The sequence below is a fragment of the Bos indicus genome, chromosome 5 (genome assembly GCF_029378745.1).
Source record: "Bos indicus isolate NIAB-ARS_2022 breed Sahiwal x Tharparkar chromosome 5, NIAB-ARS_B.indTharparkar_mat_pri_1.0, whole genome shotgun sequence".
Lineage (NCBI taxonomy): Eukaryota > Metazoa > Chordata > Mammalia > Artiodactyla > Bovidae > Bos > Bos indicus.
The window spans coordinates 86,322,520-86,349,634 of NC_091764.1; the positions used below are offsets into that span (position 1 = coordinate 86,322,520).

At 36.8% G+C, this 27,115-nt stretch overlaps 1 protein-coding gene across 35 annotated transcripts in view; it reads left to right on the forward strand.

Annotated features, from left to right (window-relative positions):
* The window catches only part of SOX5 (SRY-box transcription factor 5), a 1,171,821-nt gene that overhangs the window by 900,218 nt on the left and 244,488 nt on the right, over positions 1-27,115 (forward strand). For 34 of the 35 annotated variants that reach the window (XM_070788609.1, XM_070788604.1, XM_070788607.1 and 31 more), the window contains 3 exons: positions 8,232-8,318; positions 20,213-20,385; positions 25,222-25,290. In XM_070788609.1, coding sequence (XP_070644710.1) covers positions 8,232-8,318; positions 20,213-20,385; positions 25,222-25,290 — 329 coding nt within the window. The remainder of the gene's footprint in view (positions 1-8,231; positions 8,319-20,212; positions 20,386-25,221; positions 25,291-27,115) is intronic. The other variant, XM_070788593.1, reaches the window with a different exon arrangement.

Sequence of the window (27,115 nt, forward strand, 5' to 3'; positions counted from 1 at the left end):
TTTAATGATGGGTAAATTGATGCATGTGTATATGTATTTCATTTGGTTATTGATGTATTTCTCTTGAGATGTTGTATGCTAAGTTGTAGTTGTAATGTTAGTCAGCCTTTTTAAGTGTTACTGTGAACCCAGCATTGTCTTCCATGCTTTACATAAGTTATTTAATTCTTTTGACAATAGTATAAGAATAGTTATTATCCCCTTTTATAGGTGAGTAAATTGAAGCACGAAATGCTTAAATTACTTGCCAAATATCACAAAATTAGTCATAGTAAGTGATGGAGTCATGTCATATGACTTTTTTTTTCTTTTTTTACATTTTGTAACAAAACATAAGAGAGATTTTGTACATAAGGAAAAACTCTTTGAGGTTCCTTTTTGAAATGCTGCCCACAAAGTACTTATGTTATTTTTTGCTGGGGTCTAATATTTAAAACAAGAAAAAAGCAGAATGTTTTAGTCTACGCAAAGAAATGCGCTTACTTTCCAAGTGACGGAATGGATAAAACTAGGAGAGTTTCGTAAGACTGTCTCTTAAAGGATATTTTGTGTAGGAAATATAGAGTCATCTTTTGAAGAAGAAAACCAAGTTTATTGATGTATAGTAATTATATTTTATTGATTATGGTGTATTTAATCATGTGATGAAAAATGTTTTTCTAAAATGTGGTATAAAGTTATGCATAATTGAACAAGTGTTTTAATACTTTTAGCCTGTACACTGAGGAAAGTTAGGCCTGTGGGTAATGATTTAGATATTTCAATATTCAGAAAAGCTGATTGTACATTAAAATTTCAAAACTTGAGTCAGCAGGCCAAAGATTTTTTTTTTTCTCCTAACCAAGCTCTTATTAAATTTCAAGTGGAAACAAAGAAATATTTTGGCACTACTACGAGTAAAGTATTTCTAGAGCTTAATTCACTTCAGGACGATTACATATAAAAGGAGGCTTATTGAAATCCTAGTGCTTTGGAATTTCAGATGTGTTTCTATTGTGTGTTGTGGTGTGTTATTTTTTTAACATTTCCTAGAAGAACTTGACATTCCAGTAGCAGACTAGCTGTAGCACTTGGCTAATGGGACTGTTACAAGCCCTTCTGGTCTTCAGTGCACAGATACTTTCCAGATAATGTAGAAGTTTTTATATTACTTCCATTACATTGTTTAATATTTGGCCCCAGATGTTATCTAGACATGCAGCTATTATCAGCATAAATTGAACTCGTTCTGATATGTGATATCCAGATTCAGCACAATCTTCCCCTCAAAAATAATCTTATCAGTAACTGAATAGCTAAATAGCAAGATACTAAATTATACATAGCTTTTTAAAGAAAAATATAGTTAGCCAAATATACTAATTGATATTTTCTTTAGTTTAATGGAGGCCATCAAGTGAAAACTTCTGAGGGGAGAGTACTGAATTAACAGTACCTGAGAAACCCATATGCAGGTCAGGAAGCAGCAGTTAGAATTGGACATGGAACAACAGACTGGTTCCAAATAGGAAAACGAGTACATCAAGGCTGTATATTGTCACCCTACTAATTTAACTTATATGCAGAGTACATCATGAGAAACGCTGGGCTGGAAGAAGCACAAGCTGGAATCAAGATTGCTGGGAGAAATAGCAATAACCTCAGATATGCAGATGACATCACCCTTATGGCAGAAAGTGAAGAGGAACTAAAAAGCCTCCTGATGAAGGTGAAAGAGGAGTGTGAAAAAGTTGGCTTAAAGCTCAGCATTCAGAAAACTAAGATCATGGCATCTGGTCCCATCACTTCATGGGAAACAGTGGAAACAGTGTCAGACTTTATTTTGGGGGGCTCCAAAATCACGGCAGATGGTGATTGCAGCCATGAACTTAAAAGACACTTACTCCTTGGAAGAAAAGTTATGACCAATCTAGATAGCATATTAAAAAGCAGAGACATTACTTTGCCAACAAAGGTCTGTCTAATCAAGCCTATGGTTTTTCCAGTGGTCATGTATGGATGTGACAGTTTGACTGTAAAGAAAGCTGAGCGCTGAAGAATTGATGCTTTTGAACTGTGGTGTTGGAGAAGACTTTTGAGAGTCCCTTGGACTGCAAGGAGATCAAACCAGTCCATCCTGAAGGAGATCAGTCCTGGGTGTTCACTGGAAGGACTGATGTTGAAGCTGAAACTCCAATAGTTTGGCCACCTGATGCGAAAAGCTGAGTCATTTGAAAAGATCCTGATGCTGGGAAAGATTGAGGCCAGGAGGAGAAGGGGACAGCAGAGGATGAGATGGTTGGATGAGTTTGAGTAGACTCCGGGAGTTGGTGATGGTCAGGGAGGCCTGGCGTGCTGCGATTCATGGGATCGCAAGAGTCCGACACGACGGAGTCAGTGAACTGACTAACTGAATACTAACAGAGGTTCACCACCCAGACCACCTATCATCTAATTATTGTCTAAAACTAGATGAGGTGAATAAAACCGGACTAATATTTCATTGTGAAAAGTTTCACTCTTTATTAAAAAGCATGTTGTGATGTTTGGTATATGGAAAAGAACACCAAACTACGAGTTGGACTTCAAGTTCTGCCTTAATTATTAATTAGATTTATGATCTTAGGCAATATTTAACCTTCATTTATATTTTCAGTCTGTAAAATGAAGTGCTTGGCCTAGACTAGTTATTACCCAACTTGAGCAAAACGGTCATCTCCCAATACTAGTTTCCTTAGTCAAATATTTAAATAATACTGCATAATCCATGGGCTTCCCTGGTGGCTCCTGCCAATGCAGGAGACTTGGGTTCAAACTCTGGGTCAGGAAGATCCCGTGGAAAAGGGAATAGCAACCCACTCCATTGTTCTTACCTGGGAAATCCCATGGACAGAGGAGCCTGGCAGGCTATATGGGGTCACAAAGAGTTGGACATGACGTAGGGACTAAACACAACAGCAAATGTAACCCATAACTCACTTAAAGATCCACAGTCTGTTAGCACATAAAATGATCTACATCTTATAGAAAAGAAATGTAAATTTGCTTAATATTAATTAGATTTACATGACAATGGAATGCTTATTTGTTTTAGTTTCACTTGTAGCCAAGAAATTTATGTTCCATTTATGTCCAATATATATTTTAGTAAATTACTTTTGTGGAATGTTTATCTAAATGTTATCTAAAGATCCTTCCAGGTTTAAAATGCTGAATCCATGACATGAAAATCTACATATGCTTTTACTTCTTGACTTTGAAGGAGATATTAGTATATTTTTGACTTTCAGCCCTATTGTTGTTCCTTCCAAAAGATAGCTTTCATCCCTAAATGTTCACCTATCACATGTCAGAAATAACACAGCTTAGTTGAAGCCACAAAATGAAAGTATAAACAGTGGTAGATTTGGTATGACCTAACTCCTGGGACTTTTTGAAAAATCACATATTAACCATACATATTTTTTGCTTGTTTGATTTTTCAATGAGCTCTGCCACTGCAGCTCAAGGGAGATTAAGGGAAAAAAACCTACATAAACACAAAGCAAAAACCTGAGCTTGTGTGTAAAGCTACTGCACTGGAGCGAATGTGGTTTAATTCTTGGCACTGGGAGCTTGTTGGAGAATTACAATATGTTGGCATGAGTCTCTGGGTCTCATTGTTCCAGATGAGGGAGTCAGTCTTAAGAGTGTTTGGCACTGAAGGGAAAAAGGAGTGAGAGTTATAGGGAATGAACAGGCCTAAAGAGGCAGGATGCTGTTGTAACAATGGCTGGCACGGTTAGGGGGGCCATTCACTGCTGGGGATTGCCATAGGCATTGATGTGAAGAAGCATATGTGAGCAAAAGAGGCAAGGGTGAGAAGGGAAAGGCAAGCAAACTTACCAAATCATAACATTCTGTCCTGATGGTAGAAAAAGACAAAAGTAACCCAGTTATAGTCATCTTACTAGTAATAGGTTGACTGATAAGGAGAGCTTTCAGTTCTCTCTAATTTATCTTTTAGCTTCTTTCTTAATATATATTTTATTTTTTCTTTAAAATATATATACATCTTTATGCTTCACCTAAAAAAGGGGGATTCTTAAATTAAGAGGCCATGGTTTTGTATTCCATCTGTTCTACTTTCTGGCTAGGTGATGCCGGGTCTTGGTTTTCTTTCTCAGCCTTGGTTTTCTCATCTGCAAAATGGATATAATAATAATATACACCATTGAAAAATTATTGTATCTGACAGCATTCTATAAGCTGAAATGCCATGCAAATAATAATAACTAATATTATCCATCATGCTTATTGTAATAAAGAACACCTAGCTTTAATGTTGACGGTAATCATGATACTCTGATGCCTGGGAGAAGTACATCTCAGGAGACTCTTTAAAGCATTTAAAATAAAACTATGATACATCTTAAGATGAAAGCAATGGCTAGTACAGAATTTAAACATTTGGAAATAACTATATGTCCAGAAACATGCCATACTCAATTGTATAAAATACAATCCTAAGTATGTATATTTTTTCAAAATCGCATTTTAGAAAATGTTTAGAAAATTGAATATTTAATAGATAACTACTCTCTCTTTGACTCCATAAGCACTGAAGCAGCCGTTACATAGCTGTGTCAGATTTTACTTTAATCGTATTCACATATTAATGAATAGGTGTATTATAAATATTGAGATTTTGCCATTTGGTCTTTCGCAGTTCTGATCATTTGTATTCTATGGGATCTTTACTCTTTTCAGAGAAATTCAGTCACTGGTACATGTCCATTTATTGTGACCATTATTGTGAGATCATTTCTTAACATTTCTTCATGAACTACTAGTGGAAATAAATTGGAACAGTAGCAGTTGTAGAATACCAAACATGGATTTGCTTAAAGCTCTTTGTTTTAGATTAATTCAAATAGAGGGGTGAAATGGGTGAAAAGATATGCTTTAGTTCCTCCCCGAGCTACACAGTGTCAGAGTCCTGGTGAGAACCCAGATTGCTTCACATATAGCCCAATAGTCCTTCCACTATGTGAATACATTTTCATTTCAAAGCATATATCTGCTGTATGGTCATAAGTGAAAGTGAAAGTTAAATCATCATGCTGCTACTGCTGCTAAGTCGCTTCAGTCGTGTCCGACTCTGTGTGACCCCATAGACGGCCTCCTACCAGGCTCCTCTGTCCCTGGGATTCTCCAGGCAAGAACATCATCTTAGGTTCTCTTTAAATTATCTAGAACTCCAAAGTTCAAAGTCATATAGTGGCACTACATCCTGAACATAATGAAAGCTCTAAGGAATCTTGGCATTTTATCTCTTCGTGCTGCCCATAGGAACATATTACCCTGGGATATTCAATTTATCCTTTCAAATGTTTACTTCATCCATCCACTGAAGTTAATAACAAGAGTTTGTCTATCCATGACTGTTTTGCAGGTAAAATGCAGTGATGTGTATGTATTGGAAGGAGCAAAGGCTTTGGGGTCCAATAAGTTGAAATTAGCTCCATATTGATCAAGTCACGATCTTTCTCAAAGCATTTGTTTCTCAGTGGTGAAACAGATGTACCAATATATAATTCAGGAGATTATTATGAGAAGCTTGAGATACCTATTGTAAAAGACATGATGCACTATTTAGCACTTAACCTCAAAATAGTAGCTATCATTATCATTTCATTGACAACAAGAGACTTAGGAATCTGTAGAGAAAACAAAACAAAACCAAACCTTAGGCCAAGACTCAGCTCTGCCCACTACATATTAGTCCTTTGGTTTTTTTTTTTTTTTTAAAGAACTGGAAGATAGATATAATAACGTAATCTGAATCTTCAGGTGTTTGCTTTGATTAAATGAAGACAATGCTAGTAAAAGCATCTAGCATAGTTCCTGCACACAGGATGGTCAATACATGTTTATTGAATCTGCGTTTTAAAAAATATACCTCATCCAAATTCCAAGTATTATTGTCTTTATTCATCTGAAGGCACAACAACCCTGAGTTAGATATATTTCTGATCTTACATCTTTCGAATTACTTGGTCTTAAAGAAGTTATTCATTTTTCTCTAGTGTATGTTAAAAGTCAGGTACTTGGGAAAAAAAGTGGCTTTGTATGCAAGCCTTCTATCTTCATGCAAGTTAATAAAGAGGCCAGGAATGTTCTGCAGGTTTCAGAAATCTGGCGGCTGTTTCTTTAACTCTGCAACTTAGACAGAAGACTTCTGTTTCTTTATGAGCACACTACAGTGAATATTTTGTCTAGCTGCAGGGGAAAAGCTTTGTCATGGACTTTGCAGACAATAGCCTTAAAAGTAAAATGGTCTGCTTTTGGTGCTGGAGGTTCAGGGGCCTATTGTTAGTACACAATGAATTTCTATTGCTGCATTCCTGCTTTGCAAAGGTTTGTTAGCTTTTAGTGACTGACAGTACTCTATTGCAAAGACCATATTGGCTGTGCCCTGTTTACATGCTACTCAAGAATTTTTGTAGGGTGCTGGTAAAAAGAAAACAGTGGTGTTTGTTTGACCTACTCTGATAAGGTTTTAAAAATGATTTCACTCACAAAGTGTTTACTGGGAATGTAGAAACATTGAAAATCCCTGTAGAAGTGTTTTAAAGTTACTTTTAAAGCCTTAGTGAACAGAAATATTGATTACAGTAAGAAGAGATTTAATGCATTTTATTACTCAGAATTACCATTATCATCTTCAAAACAACATGGTCAACAAATAGGGATATTTTAAGAAAAAGTAGAATCTTTAGCATCCTTTTCCATTAAGTGCAGCAAAAGAAGAGGTATATTTTGTTACAAAGGGAAAAATACAGTTCACACATTCCACGGAAATGTGCATACAGTAGTTGTGTGTGTGTGCACACACTATATATACAAGCCTTTTGAAGAAGTACTTATTCAGATATTTCAGCAGTTTATTTCCCCCAAGTTTTTGGCATGTGAAAAAGAAGGATTCATGTCACAGTTTTTCCAAGGAAAATTACACCTCACTTCATTGAAAACTCTACACAGGCTTCTTGACTCTGATGGCTGTTGTCTTTAAGATGAGGGCCTGAGAATAGTAGAAAGCATTAACCAAGGAGACGCTTTAAAAATGCATTTTATTGTGGGGAAAATTAACCCGTTTCTAATAATCTTATGGTCTCTAGGCCAGACGGTCCCTTTGATAAGTTAACATGTACTCCCTTTATGCTCTTAGTAGGGGGTAAACAAATGTCTGAACAAACACAAATACACATAAACACCAGTGTGGAGAATGGCAGTGTGTGTCTTCGATCTAGATAATAAGTGTGGGTATTGTTATTTAGATGGAGCATACTGGGACACTTATCTTTTAGTACACACCATTTTCTAACTGAATGCAGTGCTAATCGCGGGATTGAAAGCCATTGTAATTGTGTACCCATCTAAATGCTGACAAGAATATACAATTACATTATTTGGAACTGAGTTTAATGTTTGGGTGTTTTATTAGCATTTATGTTTACTTATACATTAAAATTCAACACAAAAGGAGATCAAAACCATGTAACATAAAGAAACAAGGATCAAACTACAGCATAACTCTGCTCTCTAAAACCTCCGTGTCCTGTCTTAACACAGGGCATTTTAAAAGAGTATGACACAAATCTGAAATAAGCAAGTAAGTTTCCATTACGGGCATTACTCCCATCTCTAGATTTTGCAGTGTTTGTAAAGCTTCTTTTATACCAACTTATTTTTATATGTTCGCGATACTGGCAAATCTTTCCACAGTGTGCTTACCACCACACGATGTTAAACACATATTATAAAGTGGTTGTAATTGTAAACACACAGAGGGATATAATTACATGTAGCAGATTTAAGAGCTAATTCTTTGCCTTTTTTTTTACTCTGCATTTTATCAACATAATTATTTTTTGACTGCAGACTAACACCCTGAAATTGACAAGCATCCATTATAGCAGGAATTTGTTCACTAAATTGAAAAACAATGAATTGCAGGTTTATATGTACCCATTGTCATAAAGAATTAGTTAGGCTTTGTTCCACAAGAGGAAAAAGCTAATGATTTTGAAACAGCAGGTGACAAAACACATTCTTTTTTTTCCTCCCCTGTTATCAGTGTGTTGATGAAGTCATTATGAACTGGGGGCGGGGTAAGGGTGGCCTTATTTTTAGCAGATAGACTTTTAATGAACTACATTAGAAAGATAGTCATGTTGATTTGCCTACCTTTCTTTTTTTCCTTTACTCAGAAACCCCCAGTATTGAAAAGCTACTCTCAAAAGACTGGAAAGACAAGCTTCTTGCAATGGGATCAGGGAACTTTGGTGAAATAAAAGGTAATATATTTGCAATGATTTTGATCCAAAATGTACCAAAATGAGTCTGATATTTAGAAATATGAATGGTGGTAAACTACTTTTGCCCCCATGCGTTCTGTTTTTACTGTTTCTTCTCTCTCATTTGAAAGAGAATATACCAGAGTTCTTATTTTCTCTCTGTCCCTTATAATAGTATGTTGTCTTAACAGAATGACCTATATTTTTAACAGTCTTTGGTTTTCGTCATTTTTAAAAATTTTAAATGATTTACTTTATAAGTACAAACGTATCTACAGCAGGGTTAAAACTGTATATTACAAGATAATAATTTTCCACAGTCTACATATTAAAATTATGAATGTACATAATCTACATTTAAAACCAGGAATGATACAGGAAGATTTAATTCTTCATATGAAAATAAATGGAATTTAGAAAGATGGTAACAATAACCCTGTATAGGAGACAGCAAAAGAGACACTGATGTATAGAACAGTCTTATGGACTCTATGGGAGAGGGAGAGGTTGGGAACATTTGAGAGAATGACACTGAAACATGCATAATATCATGTATGAAAGGAGTCGCCAGTCCAGGTTCGATGCACGATACTGGATGCTTGGGGCTGGTGCACTGGGACGACCCAGAGGGATGGTATGGGGAGGGAGGAGGGAGGAGGGTTCAGGATGGGGAACACATGTATACCTATGGCGGATTCATTTCAATATTTGGCAAAACCAATACAATATTGTAAAGTTTAAAAATAAAATAAAAAAGAAAATAAAGTCAAATGGTCATTTCAATTAATTTAAAAGTGTGTTTTCTACTAACATAGTAGGCAACCCATGGTTTTCTAGTGTTGCCAATAGGACACTTTTGATTCTAAGTTCTAAAGGATTAAATTTAAGAAAAAATATACTTACCAATATCAATAGATTTTGTTATGTATTACTTTGTATATTTTTGATAGAAACTGAATATATATTTAAAATATCACCAGATTTGTATTAATATACATGTAGAAATATGTGTATAAATAACTTTTTTGCATATGTCTGTTCATGCACGTGTTCTCCCAGTGAGAGGCAGTCGTCTCTCAACATTCTGCTACATCAGAGCATCTTAGAGAAAGACAAATCATAAATCAGTCTGTTCAAAAGTTTGACTTAGGTGATATCAGCCGTCTCGGATTGGAAAGCTTCCAGAAAGTGTTTGAGTATTTCACTGTTTATCCAACTATTTGGAGTTTGGCTATGGTTAGTTGTGAACGGGCGGTAAGAGAATAAATTCCTGCTAATCCACAAATTAAGTAACCATAATCTATAATGAAATGAGATTCAAGCAAATAGTAGTTAATATCCCTTACAGAGCTTGAAGACAGAGGTTAAAGAGAACAGTGAAGTTTCTTCTTTTTCTGAAGCAGCAGGTTCTTTATTTTGTGGGATTTTAACCCATTTGCACCTGCGATAGAGGACATATCCTCCAAGGTTCTTTATTCTGCTTTGACCTGGGTAGTAACTAAGAGCTGAGCCAAGAAGGCCGCCTGTTCCCAGCCTTGTGATCTCATTCCATTGGAGGACAAGCATGTTTCCCTACCTCGTTTTCCTCACAAGTCTAACTTGAAAGCAGCCAGCAGCAGTGATGATAAGCTTAGAGGAAAGAAGCTCAGCTGTCCTTTCAGGCTTGCCTGTGGGGTTAGTTCAGGAAGCTGCAGTACAGTCACAAAAGAAGTTTCTGTCTTTAATTTTGAGTTTTTTAAGCTGCACATTCAGAGCACAAGTTTGGTTATTGTCCTCTGTTTCTGTTCAAAAAGCTGTTTTCTGATGCATTTTAAAAGCACCTGTAGATCTTTCTTCTACTGGGGGGCATGGTTGTTAGCTGCTTAGATCAGGTTTGGCAGAAAACTGGGGGGGAGAGGGGGAAGCACTATGTTACTTTTCCTACTGACTGCCCATGACAGTTGCAATTACTGTCCATTGTTCATAGCTGGCGCAGAAGTGGAGAGGGTACAATAGTATGTTGCCCTCTGGGGGTAAGGGAATTTGACTTAATGGTTCTTAGAGGGTCAGACACTATGATTACGTGCTGCCCAGGAATGTGGTTTTCATGCCACCTGAGAAGAAGTTAGTCGAGAACAATGGCCTAGCTGTTTGGCAGCTATTTTTTATGAGGCAAATAAAGGTGTAAGTCTCATGTATGTGTAGACTGTTTTCTGTCAGGGTAAGGAAGGATAGGCATGACCTTTTTATAATCTGAAAATATGAACTTACTCCATTATTAGATAATTTATTAGGGATAATTTAGAGTAATGTAGTTGAGTAGAACCTTTGCTTATATTACAAAATTTACAGCCTTTACAGTATTTACTGGGTCTTCTCGTGAATTGAAACCTCTCCTCCACTTACACTGGTCAGTTTTCGCTTAACTTTTTAAAATCAATTCCAGGAAGCATGTGAGTAAGTGAATGAATGTGCCTGTACATATATGTGCGTCCATGCTTGAGCATGTAAGACCATACGTAGCCAAGTGAGGGCAGAGCACAGTTCCTAAGTGCTGCCTTTAGGTTGCTGTGAGTGAATTGCTTTCAGGGCATTTGGACAAAGACTAAACTTACAGCTTGTGTGTGTGTGTTTTAGTCGCTAAGTCATGTCCGACTCTTGCAATCCCATGGACTGTGCCTGCCAGGCTCCTCTGTCCATGGGATTCTCCAGGCAAGAATACTGGAGTGGGTTGTTGTTTCCTTCTCCAGACTTACAGCTTGGTAAAGTTCAAAGAAGCATTTCTTACTATTACTTAGTTAAAAAAGAAAAAATCATAAACTTTTAAAATAGAAGAAATAAATAGTATCTGGTTTGGATAGCTTAGCTATCAATAAAGAGTTATCATACCCACTTAAATTCAATCTCATTTCTCAAGAAACAATGTGAGTTAGGAAAGGTCACCAACTTCTAAAAGCATAAAATTATTTTTCATGTTATATTATCTTGCCTGTTAGAATTTAGACCATTTTATCGTCTGGTACTTTGGAAATGTAATTAGGCTTTAAAGTTACATTAGAAAACAATCCTCTGAAAAACATACAAAAAGGACAGTGGATTCCATTTTCTAGGACAAAAGAGTTTGACTAAAAAGCTCTACTGATAGCAGTCAATATATGTTATAAACATATTGCCTGCCTAAAGAAATTATTTTTTCTTCTCTAATCAGTCATATAGTGTAACGAGCCAGTTTGCAGAGGTTTTGGCCTTATCTATAACAGAAGCACTGAAGTAATGGTTGTCTGAAAGGTGAAGAAATATATTTTATAGCCTCATAGTTACTGAGAAGGGGAAAAAACAGTGCCTGCACTCCACTTGGCAGCCAGGAGCGTCACACATTGTTTCAGCTAGCATGAAATTCCATTACACTGAAGGTCATTGCTTTGGCACTTCACCTGAGGACAGTATCTGGGGATCCATGGCAGCTTTGGCTAATCTAAACAGATCATTTGTTTTGCAACAAAGTCATTGCAAAATGTGTGTTTTACTGAGTTCAATTTATTTGTAGAATTATAACAAAAATATCTGCATGCAAAAATTCTCTTAAATATTTCTGTTTTGGTCAGGTTCTAAAAGCAGGGCATTGTTTGAGAGGTGTTCTGGCTAGATCACTCAGAAAAGCCTAAATCAGTCTCTTTACCTGCCTTGTTTGAAGAATTCTTTACTCGCGTTCTTTACCATTGATATCCCTGTAGACGCTTCTCACCCTGCTCAGGATACATTAATTTAGGTCAACCAACTGTTGTATATGATACTCAGGAAAATGCCAGCTGCAGTTGGTATAATGAAAAATGGCTCTTTTGGAAAACTGTACTTTTTTTTTTTTTTCCTAAAAGATGGGACATAAAAGCAAATGTACCAAACAGCTCTAGAATGCCGATAATAAGTTCAAGGAAATTATTTAGCAATACTGTGGTCTATCAGAACTCATGAATTACAGACATGCTATGTAGTTTCAACATGTCAATTAAAGTAGACCCTCTCTTAGGTGACATAAAATTTTGAAAATTAAGAGATATGTAGATTTAGTATATGACTTGTAAGAGACAATTCTCTTTAAATAGCATTAGAGAATTTGAAGATAAGCAGGCTTGAACCAGAATCAGGTCTTAGGTCATCTAGTAAAAGGTATCCTTGGGTTTTTGTGAATTTAAAACAAGGAAACTAAAAATCTCAGCATTTAGATACGTTAGGATTTGTACAACTTTGAAGTTGTTTTAAACCCACTCTTAAAAATCCAGTAACTATTTAAGAAACACATGTTTTGCTAATTACCTTGTGACTATTTCATTTGTGCATAAAATATATACATATATATATGTATATTTATATATGTCTTCACATTTTTTCAGAGGGGTTGGAAATGCTGATTATTTTCTGAGGGAACTGTTGGATCTAGAATTTGTTTAACATAAGAGACAGCCATAAGGAAGGTACATAACATATATTCATTTACTTCTAAATAAAGTAAATGTTTAATGTTTTTAATCTACTAAGCTTGTTTTATAGTTCCTTGTAGTTGCTTATGAGTAATGTTTTCCGTTTTTGTAAAAACTATTTCATAAGAACTGAAGAAAGACTACTGGTATACAGAATATAAATTTTTAAAATAAGTCTGGCAGTGTATATAAAAGCAGAAAGTGACTTTATGTTTTCTGCAAATCAATTACTTGCTCTGTCTTAGAAAGCCAGAGTCCTTATGCCAGTGTATAAGCACAGCAAGTGATAGAAAGAGAACAGTCAGCCACTGGCTCTCCTTGATCTGGAAAATGATAATCCAGTTCACCAGTTAAGAAGTTTTATACACCTTTTACAGAAGGGACTTAATAAAGCATGTTTTAAGTAGATACTGTTACATAGTTAATCTGGGTTTTATTATTGAAAATAAAATATGCTCTCCTCCACATTTTCTCATTTAAAAATACATTCATTCATTTAACAAGTATTCATTTGTGTGAAGGGTGTGAAGATTCTAAAATTACAATAATTATAAAAACATTTATTTATTTATTTTTCTTGTAGATGGGGACTCCAAAGCTTATGCCTTCCAGATCACTGGATAACAGAATTATCCTAAAGCGTTTTCCTTTTTGAAGTGAACAATTCTCTACCTAGAGAAGCATGGTACAGTTAAAAAGACGCAGTGTCTTGTTGCCCAGATTCTTTCAAGGACTTGTGGGAATCAAGCTACTCCTAGTTTGTTTCCTCATCCGCTCATTTAAAAACAGTTGCATTGATTACATGCCCATTTATATACAGGCACTTTGTTAACATCTTCCTTACAGAATTATTGTAACAAAGTCATTTTATTCCCATTTTAGGTAGGAAGAAATTGAATCTCAAAGAAAGATTAATTATCCAAAACCATATATTTAGTTATGAGAGAGTCAAGAGCTCACTTTAATTCTACCTTCAAAGCCTATGCTGTTTACACGATGCTTGGTAGTCAGTCTCCAGTAAGCTTGGAATGGGTGATACCTAAAATCCTCTAAAACTTGAAACACATTCAGACCCACGACAGCTAGATGAATAGTGCCTCTAAGATGCACCCATCATTAGCCTACTCACATGGTGAACTGTCCTTGTACATTACCTACCTTACTAGTAGCCCACAGTTTGGAACCCAGTACATATTTCACGAATGAATGACCAAACAATGCCATGTTTTGAGATAGTTATTATTGACTGTATTCCAGTCTCTACATGCAGCGAATGTAATGCCATATTTTTTAAACTGTTGTTTTACATTTTAAGTACAATATCCAAGTAAGTGGATGGATTAAATTTGGGAGAAGTTTACAAAATTACTATCTCCATTAAAAAGTAGACTTGTGTAATAAGAGATTATATAGAACTGAACTTTTTTTTTATAAAAAATAACAATGGTACTTGTTTTCACTGCACAATGATAGTACATCAGATCAGATCAGATCAGTCGCTCAGTCGTGTCCAACTCTTTGCGACCCCATGAATCGCAGCACGCCAGGCCACCCTGTCCATCACCAACTCCCGGAGTTCACTGAGACTCACGTCCATCGAGTCAGTGATGCCATCCAGCCATCTCATCCTCTGTCGTCCCCTTCTCCTCTTGCCCCCAATCCCTCCCCGCATCAGAGTCTTTTCCAATGAGTCACCTCTTCGCATGAGGTGGCCAAAGTACTGGAGTTAACATCCCAGGAACAAAATATCCAGTCATGGGGTAACAATGGTAAAGACCATAGCTACTTTCAAGTGTTCCATTTCACTCTAACTGTAGTCACTCCTAAAACTGATAGCTTTCTATAGTACATATATTTTAAAATCCAAGCCAAAGTCCGCCATTTAAGATATTGAAACAAAGGGAATTCCCTGGTAGTTAGGACTTTGTACTTTCACTGCTGAGGATTGGGGTTCAATCCCTGATGCTAGTTAAAACTGCAAGCTGTCCAGTGCAGCCAAAAAATAAAGGTATTGAAGCAAAAAGGAACTATTTTTTCAAAGTAAGTTGCAGAAACCCAAAAGTAACTATATTTATCATATTAGCAATGATAATACCCCTTATATAATTTTAGTTGATTCCAATTTCTATGAGTATCAATATTGCAGTAAATGGTATGTAATTAAATTTTATCAAAGTTTGATTGCATTCATTGTCAGTGAAAAAGACCAATTCACAGATGTTTGTAGGTTGGATAACTTAAATATTCCTTTGATGAATCAGAATAATGCCATTCATACCTTGTGATGTTGGGGTCTAACTTTTTACTCTTGTTGGATAAGACTGCCACTGAAAAAAGCTTTAGTAATAAATTTAGAATAACTTAAGTTAGTTTCTATTCATTATATTTTTAGTTCATTCAACAAATACTGCTATCTGTCTTGCCATGTGCTATGTTCTGGAGATGTAATGATAGCAAATGGAGTAGACAGATTTCTGCCCTTCTGGAGCTTACAGTCTAGTAGAGACTCTTTCACTAGGCAGAATTTTTAAAGGCAACACAATGAATGACTTTTAGATCCTTCAAGTGGAATACCAATTGAAAGCAGCAACATTTCTATAAAAAAATTAAATTGAGTAGAGTCCTATCCAAATTACAACAGTGATAACGTAAGGAACACCAGCAATAAAAGAACAAAACATCCTGGCAAAGACTGACTATTGCTTTGAAACAGAGAACTAAATGTGTGGTAATGTTTCCGAGGGAAGAAACATGATATCTAATTTACTTTTAGTGTTGAAATTCTAGGACTTTCCTTTCCTGAGTGACTCTTCCTTCCTTTTATTTTTCCTTTAGTTGGATCAAAACTTCCAAAAATTTCCTGTGATTTTGATTGTTCAAGTCAAATATCTATTCTATTTTGGTAGAACAACATTTAGGAAATATCAGCTTCCAAAGATTTTTTTTCTCATTATATCAAATGTATTTGAAACCATCCTTAATTTAAATAGTTCCAATAAGGGTTTTGATCTATTTGCATAGAATTGTACATTATCAGTCAATTAAGGACTTTGTTCTTAAGTTTATTTATTTAATTCATTTAATAAAAAGTTATGGGATGTCTTGGCTTCCCTGTTGGCTCAGATAATAAAGAATCTGTCTGCAATGCAGGAGACCCGGGTTCTATCCCTAGGTTAGGAAGATCCTCTGGAGAAAAGAATGGCAACCCACTGTGGTATTCTTGCTTGGAGAATTCCATGAACAGAAGATTCTGGCAGACTGCAGTCCATGGAGTCACAGAGAGTCGAACATGACCAAGAGACTAACTACAGTCCATGAGGTCACAGAGAATCGAACATGACCAAGCAACTAACTACAGTCCATGAGGTCACAGAGAGTTGAACATGACCAAGCGACTAATACACACACACACACACACACACACACACACACACACACAAGGTGTCTACCATGTGTGAGGCACTACTCGGGGGATATTGTGTTGAACAAAACAAGGTAGTATTCTGCTATCATGGAGCTTATTCTCTACTGGGAGATTCAATAAATGAATATCAGTAACAACACAGCATATGGTGCTGACTACTAAGTACAGAATAAAGGTGGAGTCACGTGATAGAAGAGGAGGGGGTGGCTTTTTAAATTTTGGTGTTCAGGAAAAGCACTCTGGGAGAGGAGTTGGCATTTAAGTTACTATTTGGATGGATTGGAGTCGATTGGTGGATTGGTTGGTTAATTATCTCCTCCCTTTAAATGTAGTCTCTATGAAGCAGACATTCTCTCTGGCTTGAACATTGTAGGGCCCCTAGCTCCTAGAATAGTGTAAAGCATGCAGGAGGAATTCTGTGGATATATGTTGAGTGAATGAAAGAAAAAACCAAAAAGCTAGTAGTTCTTTACCAGGGGTATTTGGTAATGTCTGGAGACATTTTGAGGTGTTACAACTAGGCAGGGTGTGCTACCAGCATCTACACCGCATGCCTCCCCAGGAAGTGAAGCATCCAAACTAAAATGTGTGTGGCACTGAGATTGAGAAACTCTAGGGGAAAAGTTTACCAGAGGGAAATACTTGAAATACAGAGGCCTTAAAATGGGAACAAGTTGTATGTTGGTGTTAGGGAAACTAAAAGAAGGCAATGGGACTACAATTTTTTGGCAAGAGAAAATGGGAGGAGATAATGCCAAAGAAAGGCAAGGGCCTCATCATTTAGGGCTCTGTAAGGGCAGGGAGTTTGGAATTTATTCTATGCCCAGTATATAGCTTTGAAATGGTTTTATTCTGTTGTGTGATATGAGCTGATGTGTGTGTATGCTAAGTCGCTTCAGTCGTGTCCCACTCTTTGCGGCCCCATGGACTATAGCCTGCCAGGGTCCTCTGTCCATGGGATTCTCCAGGCAAGAATACTGGAGTGGGTTACCATTCCCTTCTCTAGGGAATCTTCCTGATCCAAGGATCAAACCTGGGTCTCCTGCCTTGCAGGCAGATTCTTTACTGCTAAGCCACCTGGGAGCCCGACATGATCTGGCATATCTCTCTAAATGACCGCTCTGAACTTCTGTTTGGAGAATGGGTTTTAGTAGGAGAAGTAGAAGATAGAATGTTTAGAAACTGTTGGGGGAGTCATGGCAAGAGAGGAGAGATGGTAATAGCCTGAACTGAGGGGCATTAGTGGAGATGAAAACACATGGACTGATTTTACAATATGGTCTAAGGATGAGAAGATTCCCAGTGAATCCGATGTGGAAGATGAAAGAATATAAGCAATGTTTACATGGTGATTATCTCTTCCTGAGGTTGGAATGACTGAAGCTGGTTCCCTTCCTTTATGACTTCCCTCACATTGGGTTATGGAATGTTCTAATGTGCACTTCTGCTCTGGAACCTACAGAATGAAAAGAATTGCTCTCATGATAACCATTCTATAGTCACTAGGCAGTAGAAAGAACTGAAATGTAAGATATTTTTGTCTTGAAAGCCTTCATTCTTAGGGAATCGAAGCAAGATTAGCATAAATTAAAACATACAAGAGTGCAAGTAACTGAAACATGAAAGATGAAGGGAAGTGGGATAAAGGTTCACAGAGTTTGAATTGAACAGAGACAATAAAATTAGATTTCAAGTAGAAATATTGATGTCTGTGTGACTAAGTGAAGACAGGATTTTGTTAATATTTCATATACTGAATGCCAAAATGATATTTGTTGGTACTCATCAAATATATATATTTCTTTATACATTGGTATTATATCAGCTATAAAATAGATAATAGTACCTTAAGCTCTTAAATTATACTTATATGTATTTACAGGAAATACATGTATTTGCCAAGTAATAATAATAATAGTAATAATGTTCATTGTAGAAGATTTTATAAATGTAACAAATATGAAAAGATTAAAATGACCCATTTAATGACCCATCACCTAGGAATAAGCACTATTAATATGTAGATAAACTTTCTTCCAGTCTTTTTTCCTATAAATGTAGATATGTGAATGCCTTGAAGTGTTTATACAAATGTTTCATTTCTATCCAACTTTTTCACCTAGCTTTATGTCATGAACAAGTTCGAATATTATAAAATATTCTTAAAATACTTTTTCTTCATGGGTACAAAATACTACCATCTGGATGTCCTGTAATTATTTGATGATTTGGTATTTAGATTGTTTCTAATATTTCATTTAAGAACTTTATTAATACTTCATTTTCTGTAGTTTTCTTGGGTTAGATTTTTAGAAATGAAACTGCCTCCTTGATTCTCACCCATAAACCAAACCCTTTCTCAGACCTTTGCTCTCAGTAAATGGTTCTTGCATCTTGCCAAAAATCTAGGATGTGTCCTGAATCTCCTTATGAGTATTATAAAACATGATATGCGTCACATTTCCTAGTGTATATTCTGAGAAATGTGATAGCAATTTACTCCTCTTGCTGATGGTGTATGAGGGTATACATTTTACCATCATTTGAATATTTTCATTGAAATATCTTTCTAATATGTATTTAGATTATTTAATATTAGGATTCTGATTAGAATAGTCATGTTGCTATTATTCTTATAAAAATTTTCTTCTGTTTAATGGAATCCAAATATCTGGAGTATAATAAATCCTTAACAATTTATTGAGCACCTGTCCTGATTAAGACTAAGAATTGATAATAAGGAGTATATGATATGTTTCTTGCCTTCTGTTCCACTCAGAACTTCCTTTCTGGATATCTGTTCTATAGCCTATGTAAATTATATTTGAAATTTTATTTCCATTTCAAATGGGCACATGAAAATTAGAAGCTTATAGCTACTACTTCCTAAAAGCACGTGTTTTTTCATCATAAATTGATGAAGGGAAATGTAGTGAGATGGGGAATGGTGACTGAGTTATAATAGATCTTTCTATCTAATTCACATATACAGGTGGCAAATACATTATTGAGGTAGTGCTTAGTGTCTTAGGTTTGAATTGAAAACCGTAATTAAAAAGTGTGTTCTCTCGTACTGCTAGTTCTTTACCATAGGGGTCTTGTCTATCTGATGAATCTTAAAAGAACAATTAAAAGTGATATTGTTTCTATTTCAGTGAACCGCTCACATTTCTGGTGTAACAAATCAGTATTTTAACCTGACTTAGAAGATTCACTGGCGTGGTTTAAATATCTCAAACGTACTGCTTATTTTAAATTATTGTGTGATTTGTTCTCCAAATCTTGGATTTAACTGTAACCTTGAGAGGCCATAATGTTAGTTTTACAGCTATGTTTCATTATTTCATGATAACATAAATTTATATTCTCAAACTTGAATATTTTTTCTGCTAGCTCTATTCTATCTTTGAAGAAAGCCTCTCAGTGGCATTTGAGAAAACTGTCTAAAACTTGATGGGTTAATAGTTGTTTTTTTTTTTTTTTTTCTTTTTAAATGTAGGATTCCTTAATTCTGATTTTTCAAAATTCTCGTTTTAAGAAAAGGAGATATCTCTGATAATGATAACTTGGTCTCTTAATAACTTATTATGTTTTCAGGTTTTTCTCTTGAGTCTTTAATTTGATTTAAAAAACTACTTAAAGCCAAGAACTGTGCTTTAAACCTCTTTTTATTTCCATCAGGCCCCAGATTAGAACATTAAGAATAATAAATGCTCAGCCAATAGTATTCCATTTACTTGTAAAATTAAAGGGAAAAAAGCTATATAGATTGTTACTTGTCATAAATACAAAATAATCAAAATATCTGTTCATCCTGATATTCTATAATGGATAAATAGCCATCACTTTTTACTATTGAGTTACAGTTTGAAAGAAGGTAAGTATATGTTTGTTTGGGTGCCAAAACTTTTATTTGTAATATTTCTCCACATACCCTAGTCATTGTGATTGAGGAACCACTCTCTTCTCATTTCTCTGTTTTTTCACACATCTTATTGCCATCTTATTCTCAGGGACTCCCGAAAGCCTAGCTGAGAAGGAGAGGCAGCTCATGGGTATGATCAATCAGCTAACCAGTCTGCGAGAGCAGCTGCTGGCTGCCCATGATGAGCAGAAGAAACTGGCTGCGTCTCAGATTGAGAAACAACGCCAGCAAATGGAGCTGGCCAAGCAGCAGCAAGAACAGGTGAGTCAGAAGTAGAGACACAAACAGTCTAGTAAGAGCTAGAGGCACAGGCATTGTTTCACCTGCAGCTTATAGGTCACTCTGTGAGGCAAACAGAGATCAATAAAAGCTTCTCTCCTCTCTACCTTGCATAATAAAAAGGCAGAATACCAAAGTAAACAAAAAACTGATCTGAAAAAGCTTATCAACTATTTCAGTGGTATGCAACATGGAAATGATTGTAATCAAGGTGATGGATAAGAGAGAAATACAAAAAGAACCATGGAGAGAGTCAAGAGAACATTTCTAGTCAGGGATGTTATAAAAGCTTTCATTTGACCTGTTTGGTGTGAGCTCTGAAGGCTAGGTGTAGGATTCAACTAGTGAAGTAAATTTCCAATTACGGGGCAGGAAGTTGGTTAGGAGCCTATTATAATAATCTAAATAAGACATGAGACTGTAAACAGTGTAATGACCATGGAGAACAGGTGGAAGAGAACAGGTGGAAGAATCATGTATAGTTGAATTTTTTAAGTGGGCTAAAGAGAGAGGAAAAGGGTTGAGCCTGGGTGACAGGCAAAGCCCAAAGGCAAGTAGATTTGGAAAAGCACATGGCTTTTTTATATTGAATTAGAACTGTCTTCAGGTTGCCCATCTGAAACTATGAGAGAGAATATTCAGTTCAGTTCAGTTCAGTCACTCAGTCGTGTCTGACTCTTTGTGGCCCCATGGACTGCAGCAGTCTAGGCCTCCCGGTCCATCACCAACTCCCAGGATTTACCCAGACTCATGTCCATTTAGTCGGTGATGCCATCCAACCATCTCATCCTCTGTCGTCCCCTTCTCCACCTGCCCTCAATCTTTCCCAGCATCGGGGTCTTTTCAAGTGAGTCACCTCTTCACATCAGGTGGCCAAAGTATTGGAGTTTCAGCTTCAACATCAGTCCTTCCATTGAACACTCAGGACTAATCTCCTTTAGATGGACAGGTTGGGTCTCCTTGTGGTCCAAGGGACTCTCAAGAGTCTTCTCCAACACCACCATTCAAAAGCATCAGTTCTTCGGTGCTCAGCTTTCTTTATCAATAAACAGTTTGGAAGAGAGGGCTGAGCTTAGTTTCTGTGATTATCTACATAAAGGAGAATAGTTTAAACCCCTGGAGAAGGTAATTTTAACTTATTAAAAAAAAATAGTAATCAAGTGCTTCTTGTGGGCCAGGTACTATGCTAACTACTGAAGTTACTTCAATTAAACAGGAAGACAAAGCCCCTAAATTCTAGTGGAAAGAGAGACAATCAAGAGGAACAGAAGAATTAACAAAATAACTTCAGATAGTGATTGCCCACAGCAGTCTAGAAGAACACCATTGTTTTCTTATTCGTAAGAAGAGCCGACTCATTGGAAAAGACCCTGATGCTGGGAAAGATTGAAGACAAGAGGAGAATGGGTCAGCAGATGAATGAGATGGTTAGAAGCATCACTGACTCAGTGGACATGCATTTGGGCAAACTCTGGGAGATGGTAAAGGACAGGGAAGCCTGGCATGCTGCAGTCTGTGGGGTTATAAAGAGTCAAACATGACTTGGCAACTGAACAACAGCCGTCAATACTTTTAGCTATCTGAATTCAGAAAATCCTAGGAGCCTCTAAAACCGGAGCTCAGATGAAGATATTTCTTTGTAGAAACTCCATATTTTGATGGGTCTGGGAGCATGCTTGTCCTCAAAAATCTGGGCAATTATTAATGAAGAGCAATGTACCTTACTTTTTCTTTTCACATCCTGGCCTATTCTCAGACATCTTCCATAGATTCTAGAATTTTTTACTTACTCTGACATTCTCCTTAGAAAGTGAAGTCGCTCAGTCATGTCCGACTCTTTACGATCCCATGGACTTTACCAGGCTTCTCTGTCCATGGGATTTTCCAGGCAAGAGTACTGGAGTGGGTTGCCATTTCCTTCTCCAGGGGATCTTCCTGACCCCGGGATCGAACCCAGGTCTCCTGCATTGCAGGCAGACGCTTTACCCTCTGAGCCACCAGGGAAATTAAGAAATCATTAGGCACTTCCAGAAATGTCTCCCTTGTATTGGAGAGGTGCCAGGTAATGATGCCTACACAGCCTGGGAGAAGATTCCTTCTGGAGGCTACAGGTCAGGTTCCTGGAACCCTTTCTGTTCTCTCAGGTCCCCTCTGGCACACCACGCTGGCTTGTAGCCTGCTGGATTCCTTTGTCCATGAGAGTTCTCCAGGAAAGAATCCTGGAGTGGGTTGCCATGCCCTCCTCCCAGGGATATTCCCAACCCAGGGATCGAACCCTGGTCTCCCACGTTGCAGGTGGATTCTTTACCATCTGAGCCACAAGGGTAGCACATAAATACTGGTATGGATGGCCTATCCTTTCTCCAGAGGACCTTCCTGATCTTCAGGGAATCAAACCAGGGTCTCCTGCATTGCAGGTGGATTCTTAACTACCTGAGCTACCACTGTTGAGCCCCAATTTGATGCCAGATTCTGTCCTAGTTAATGGAATACAGAAGGAATAAAATAGACAAAAATCTCATATGTATTAAATTCTAGTTAGGAAAAGATAGACAATAAATCAGTTAAATATATGTTGAAAATGAAGCAGAGACATAGGGATGAGGGTGCCAAGTAGAGGTAGGCTCTTATAGAATGAGTGCTCAGGGAGGTCTCATTGACAGTATAACAGTTGAGCAGAGACTCATAGGTGGTGAGAGAGTGAGCAGTGTAGTTATCCAGAAAGATTATTGTTTATGGAGGGGAGAGTACATGCAATGTCCCAGAGGCAGAAGTATTCTTGGAAAATAAGCGTATCTTTGGTATGTTCAACAGACGGTGGAGCAGTATGGCAATAGTGAAGAGACAGAGAAGAGATGAGATTGGAGAGATACAGGGCCTTACAGGCATTATGTGGAAACTGAGACATAGGGTTTTGAAATGATGACTAACACAACACAACGTATGTTTTAAAATGATCTGTCTTTCTACTAGGTTATAATAGGCTGCAGGGAGCAAGGGCAGAAGCAGAGAGAACAAACAGGAGGTTATCACACCAATACAGGCCAAAGCCAGCAATGACTTAGAACAGGAGGGAATGTGGAGGGCTATGAGGTAGTCAGTTTCCTGAGAAAAGTTTAAGACACTTATAAAAAGATTTAAATATCAGCTGAAATATTGATATATGGGAGGAAAAAAACCAGACTTAAAGAGGAGAGTGATGTATCATTTTCTACCTTTTCCTTTCCAACTTTTCTTCAAGAAAATAAAAAGGAATTTCTTTAACCTGTATTCTTAAGATAAAATGAAAGTACTAAAATAATTATAATTGCACCAGTGTATACAGTGGAAATAAAAAATGCATTGTGAAGCCATGAGGATCCAACTTCATTATATAAGTTCTGTACTTTCATTCATAGTAATGGACCCTGTATCTATTTTTTCCTGAATTTTTAGCTTTCTGAAACAGAGGTTAAAGAATATACCTTCATAATGAAAATGATAGTGTTCATAGCATTAGGAATAAGAATTAGAGCTCATTTGTAAGAAAGCTATAAGTTTTATGAGGTCAGAAGTTAGATTTTTGTGAGCAGGTTTCCTGCCCTATATCATATAATGAAGTGTTTCTCTTCACTCATATATGCTGCATCAAATGTTCCTTCTGTATTCCTTTGCATCAGACTTTGTGTAAATGGTGAAAGGAAAATCAGCATGGTCCCTAACATCACTGTATTTATGAATTCCTTCTGAGGAGACAGAAATCTGTTGATTAAAACAAACATGAAATATAACATCATAGAATGTATTAAGTAGGTAGAGGATGTTATAAGAAGGAATAATAGGGAGAGGGTGGGGGGATTGTGGTAATATGGCTTAGAAAACACTTAAGATGACCACATTGAGGGCCAGTTCTAGAGTTTAGTTTTGAATCTGTTGAATTTGGAGTGCTTTTGAGAATGTTTGTTAGATAAATGGGTCTAACACTTACAGCAAAGATCAGGCTAGAGAAACAAATTTGTAATCACTTGACATATGTGTGGACATATAGAAGGAAAGGAATAGAGTCTAAAATTGAGCCTACAACATTGAATGACTGAAGAGAGCCACTGATGGTCTCTGAGAAGGATCAGACTCAGCGGTAGGAGCAAAACCAGGAAAATGTGATGACAGAGAAGCCAAGGGAGAAAGTTCAGGCAAGGGAAAGCACTTGAGTATTGAATTCTGATGAAAAGTCAAGTCGTGGGGACTAGGAAACACTTCAGAATTTAACAAATTGGAAGTGACTGGTGACTTTATTAAGAATCCATTTAGTAGAAAGTGGGGCCAGAGACCAGAATTGAATGTACTGAAGACTCGGGAGTTAGGGGTTTGTGGGAGGCAAAAATGACGATATTCACCAAGACACAGAAATGTACCAACACCTCACTAAAGAATACAGCATCTTTTAATACTTGGTGCCACTCTGGACTCTGTTTCATAAACAGGAGGATGTGTGACATTATTTTCGTTTTCTAAGGGCTGAAGATGTCAGAGACTGTACCTCCTTACTAGATTGCCGGAAAGCGGGATTTTGGAAACTCTAGCATTTCAAATTGGATTGGACCACTGTTGTCTTAGACTTCATTTGTTTTAGGCCTAAAGAAATGTAACTGTTCCCAAAGTCGAAATATCTTGTTTGATCCTACTTAAGGATGAATTGCTGGTCCTGTAGGGGCGTGAACACGTCTATTTTCATGAGCTTAATTGATGTCCTATCAAACTTTGTGACACAGAACACTGGGAATTTCCCCCTGGGACTGCAATACACTCTTAAATTTTCTGTGTGCCGTTTCTCCACAGATCGCAAGACAACAGCAGCAGCTTCTGCAGCAACAACACAAAATCAATTTGCTTCAGCAGCAGATCCAGGTCAGAAATCATAATTTCATACGGACTTCCAATTAGGAAGTAGATTTTGTTTCTCAGATGACCTCATTGAAGTGAGCTGCAGAATTAAATCTGCTTTCAGCCCAGTCATGACATGTGGCCCCCCTGTGTCGGGAGAATCTTACTGTCACGGGAGTGGCAGAATCTTGCTTGTGTTGAGGAGTGTCAGGGATAGCAAGCTGGTGGCAATTTTTATCTTACACTGAAAGGAAACTTTTGTGGAGAAATGTTTCCTTTTCTTTATTCTTTAATGTTGAAAACAGGCATGTAAATGTTGTTAATGAGGGATGCTCCCAGGAACCAAAGCAGAGAGGCATCGCAGGTTTTCTGTTAGCCGTGGCAGAGAGAACTTTTTCCATTAGGCCGAAGAGCCACACGAATTTAAGGTGAAAATCAGTGAAGGTAATGATTTGTGTTCAACTCAAATTTCACCCTTATACTGCCTGGAGAAACCAGGACTGACTGAGGGCTCTGTAACTTCCGTATTTTTCTTCTATGAAAATTTGCAGTGATGAGAAGCAAAGCTGCTTGGGGTAGCCTCGTGCCACCACTTGCTTATGACACACACTTTGACGCAATCTGTTTCCCTTTCTGAATACTCCTTTTCTGAAAGCACTTATTTCATAGAGTATTTATGAGGATTTAGTAAAATTGTGGATAGAGAACTTCAGTGTAGTTTCAAGGCATATAGTAAGTAGTCAGTATATGTTTGCTGTGACTAGGAAGAAGAAGATATATCTTACTTGACAATATCCATCTTAAAGCAGCTGTTAGATTTGCAGTTAGAATTCCATCATTCTCTCGAAGCTGTATGTTGAGAATCTAATAGATTTAAGTGTAAATATCATAGATGACAGAAGCAAACATGTCAAAATGATTTCATTTGCATGCTTCTCATATTTAGGTTTCTTTGACAAAAAAATTTATCCCATTTTTTTCTAACTGGGTCAGCTAGCCTTAGTTTCTACACTGTGGATTATATAGCCAATCATTCGTGTTCACCTGAGATTTTAATAAGCTAGTCACAGCTTTTAGTGAGACAGAGAAACAGCATCAGTGAAATATCGCAGCCAAGACTCTTTGCCTTCCTTAAGCATGAACAACAGATTTCTAATGTGATATTGTCTATCTATCCATATCTGGAGTATGGTTATTCATTCAGTGCTTTAAAACTATTTATTGGGTTTTGTGTTTAAGCTTGCTGACTTGGGATATAACTTTAGTTGATGGTACCAAGTTAGCCACACTTAAAATGATTTGGTTATTGAAAACTGAAGATAATAAAATTATTATGGCAATTTCTCATTATAAATAAGATAAAATTCCATAGTGAGTGATGTGGGCCTTTACAAGTCACTTGGTTTCACTGTAATTTGATGAGGATACCAATAGTTTTGTTCTTATAATTTTTATGAGATTGAGATTGTCTTCTGTTAAATGGAATCGCAAAACCCATATTATAAATGTGTGGAAGGGTCAATCAGCTGTATTTTCTGACCATTTAAATTGTTCGATACCTTAGTACTTTTTTGGAATTATTCCATAATTATGACCGCTGTGTTAATAGTGTGGATTTAAAACATTGTCATAATGTCAACATGTGGAAATTGGTAGATTTCTTGCTCCAGAGCTTGGAGCATTTTAATTTGTAAGTCAGAGCATTTTTTTAAATGAAGTGCCTTATACTGTTCTAGAAATGATATGACTTCATTATGATATCACATGACTGTCTTCTAGTGAGCAGGAGCCAGCTGTAATGGCTTGCTCAAGATCACGTGACTTAGAGATAGAACTAGGGTTAGCAAAG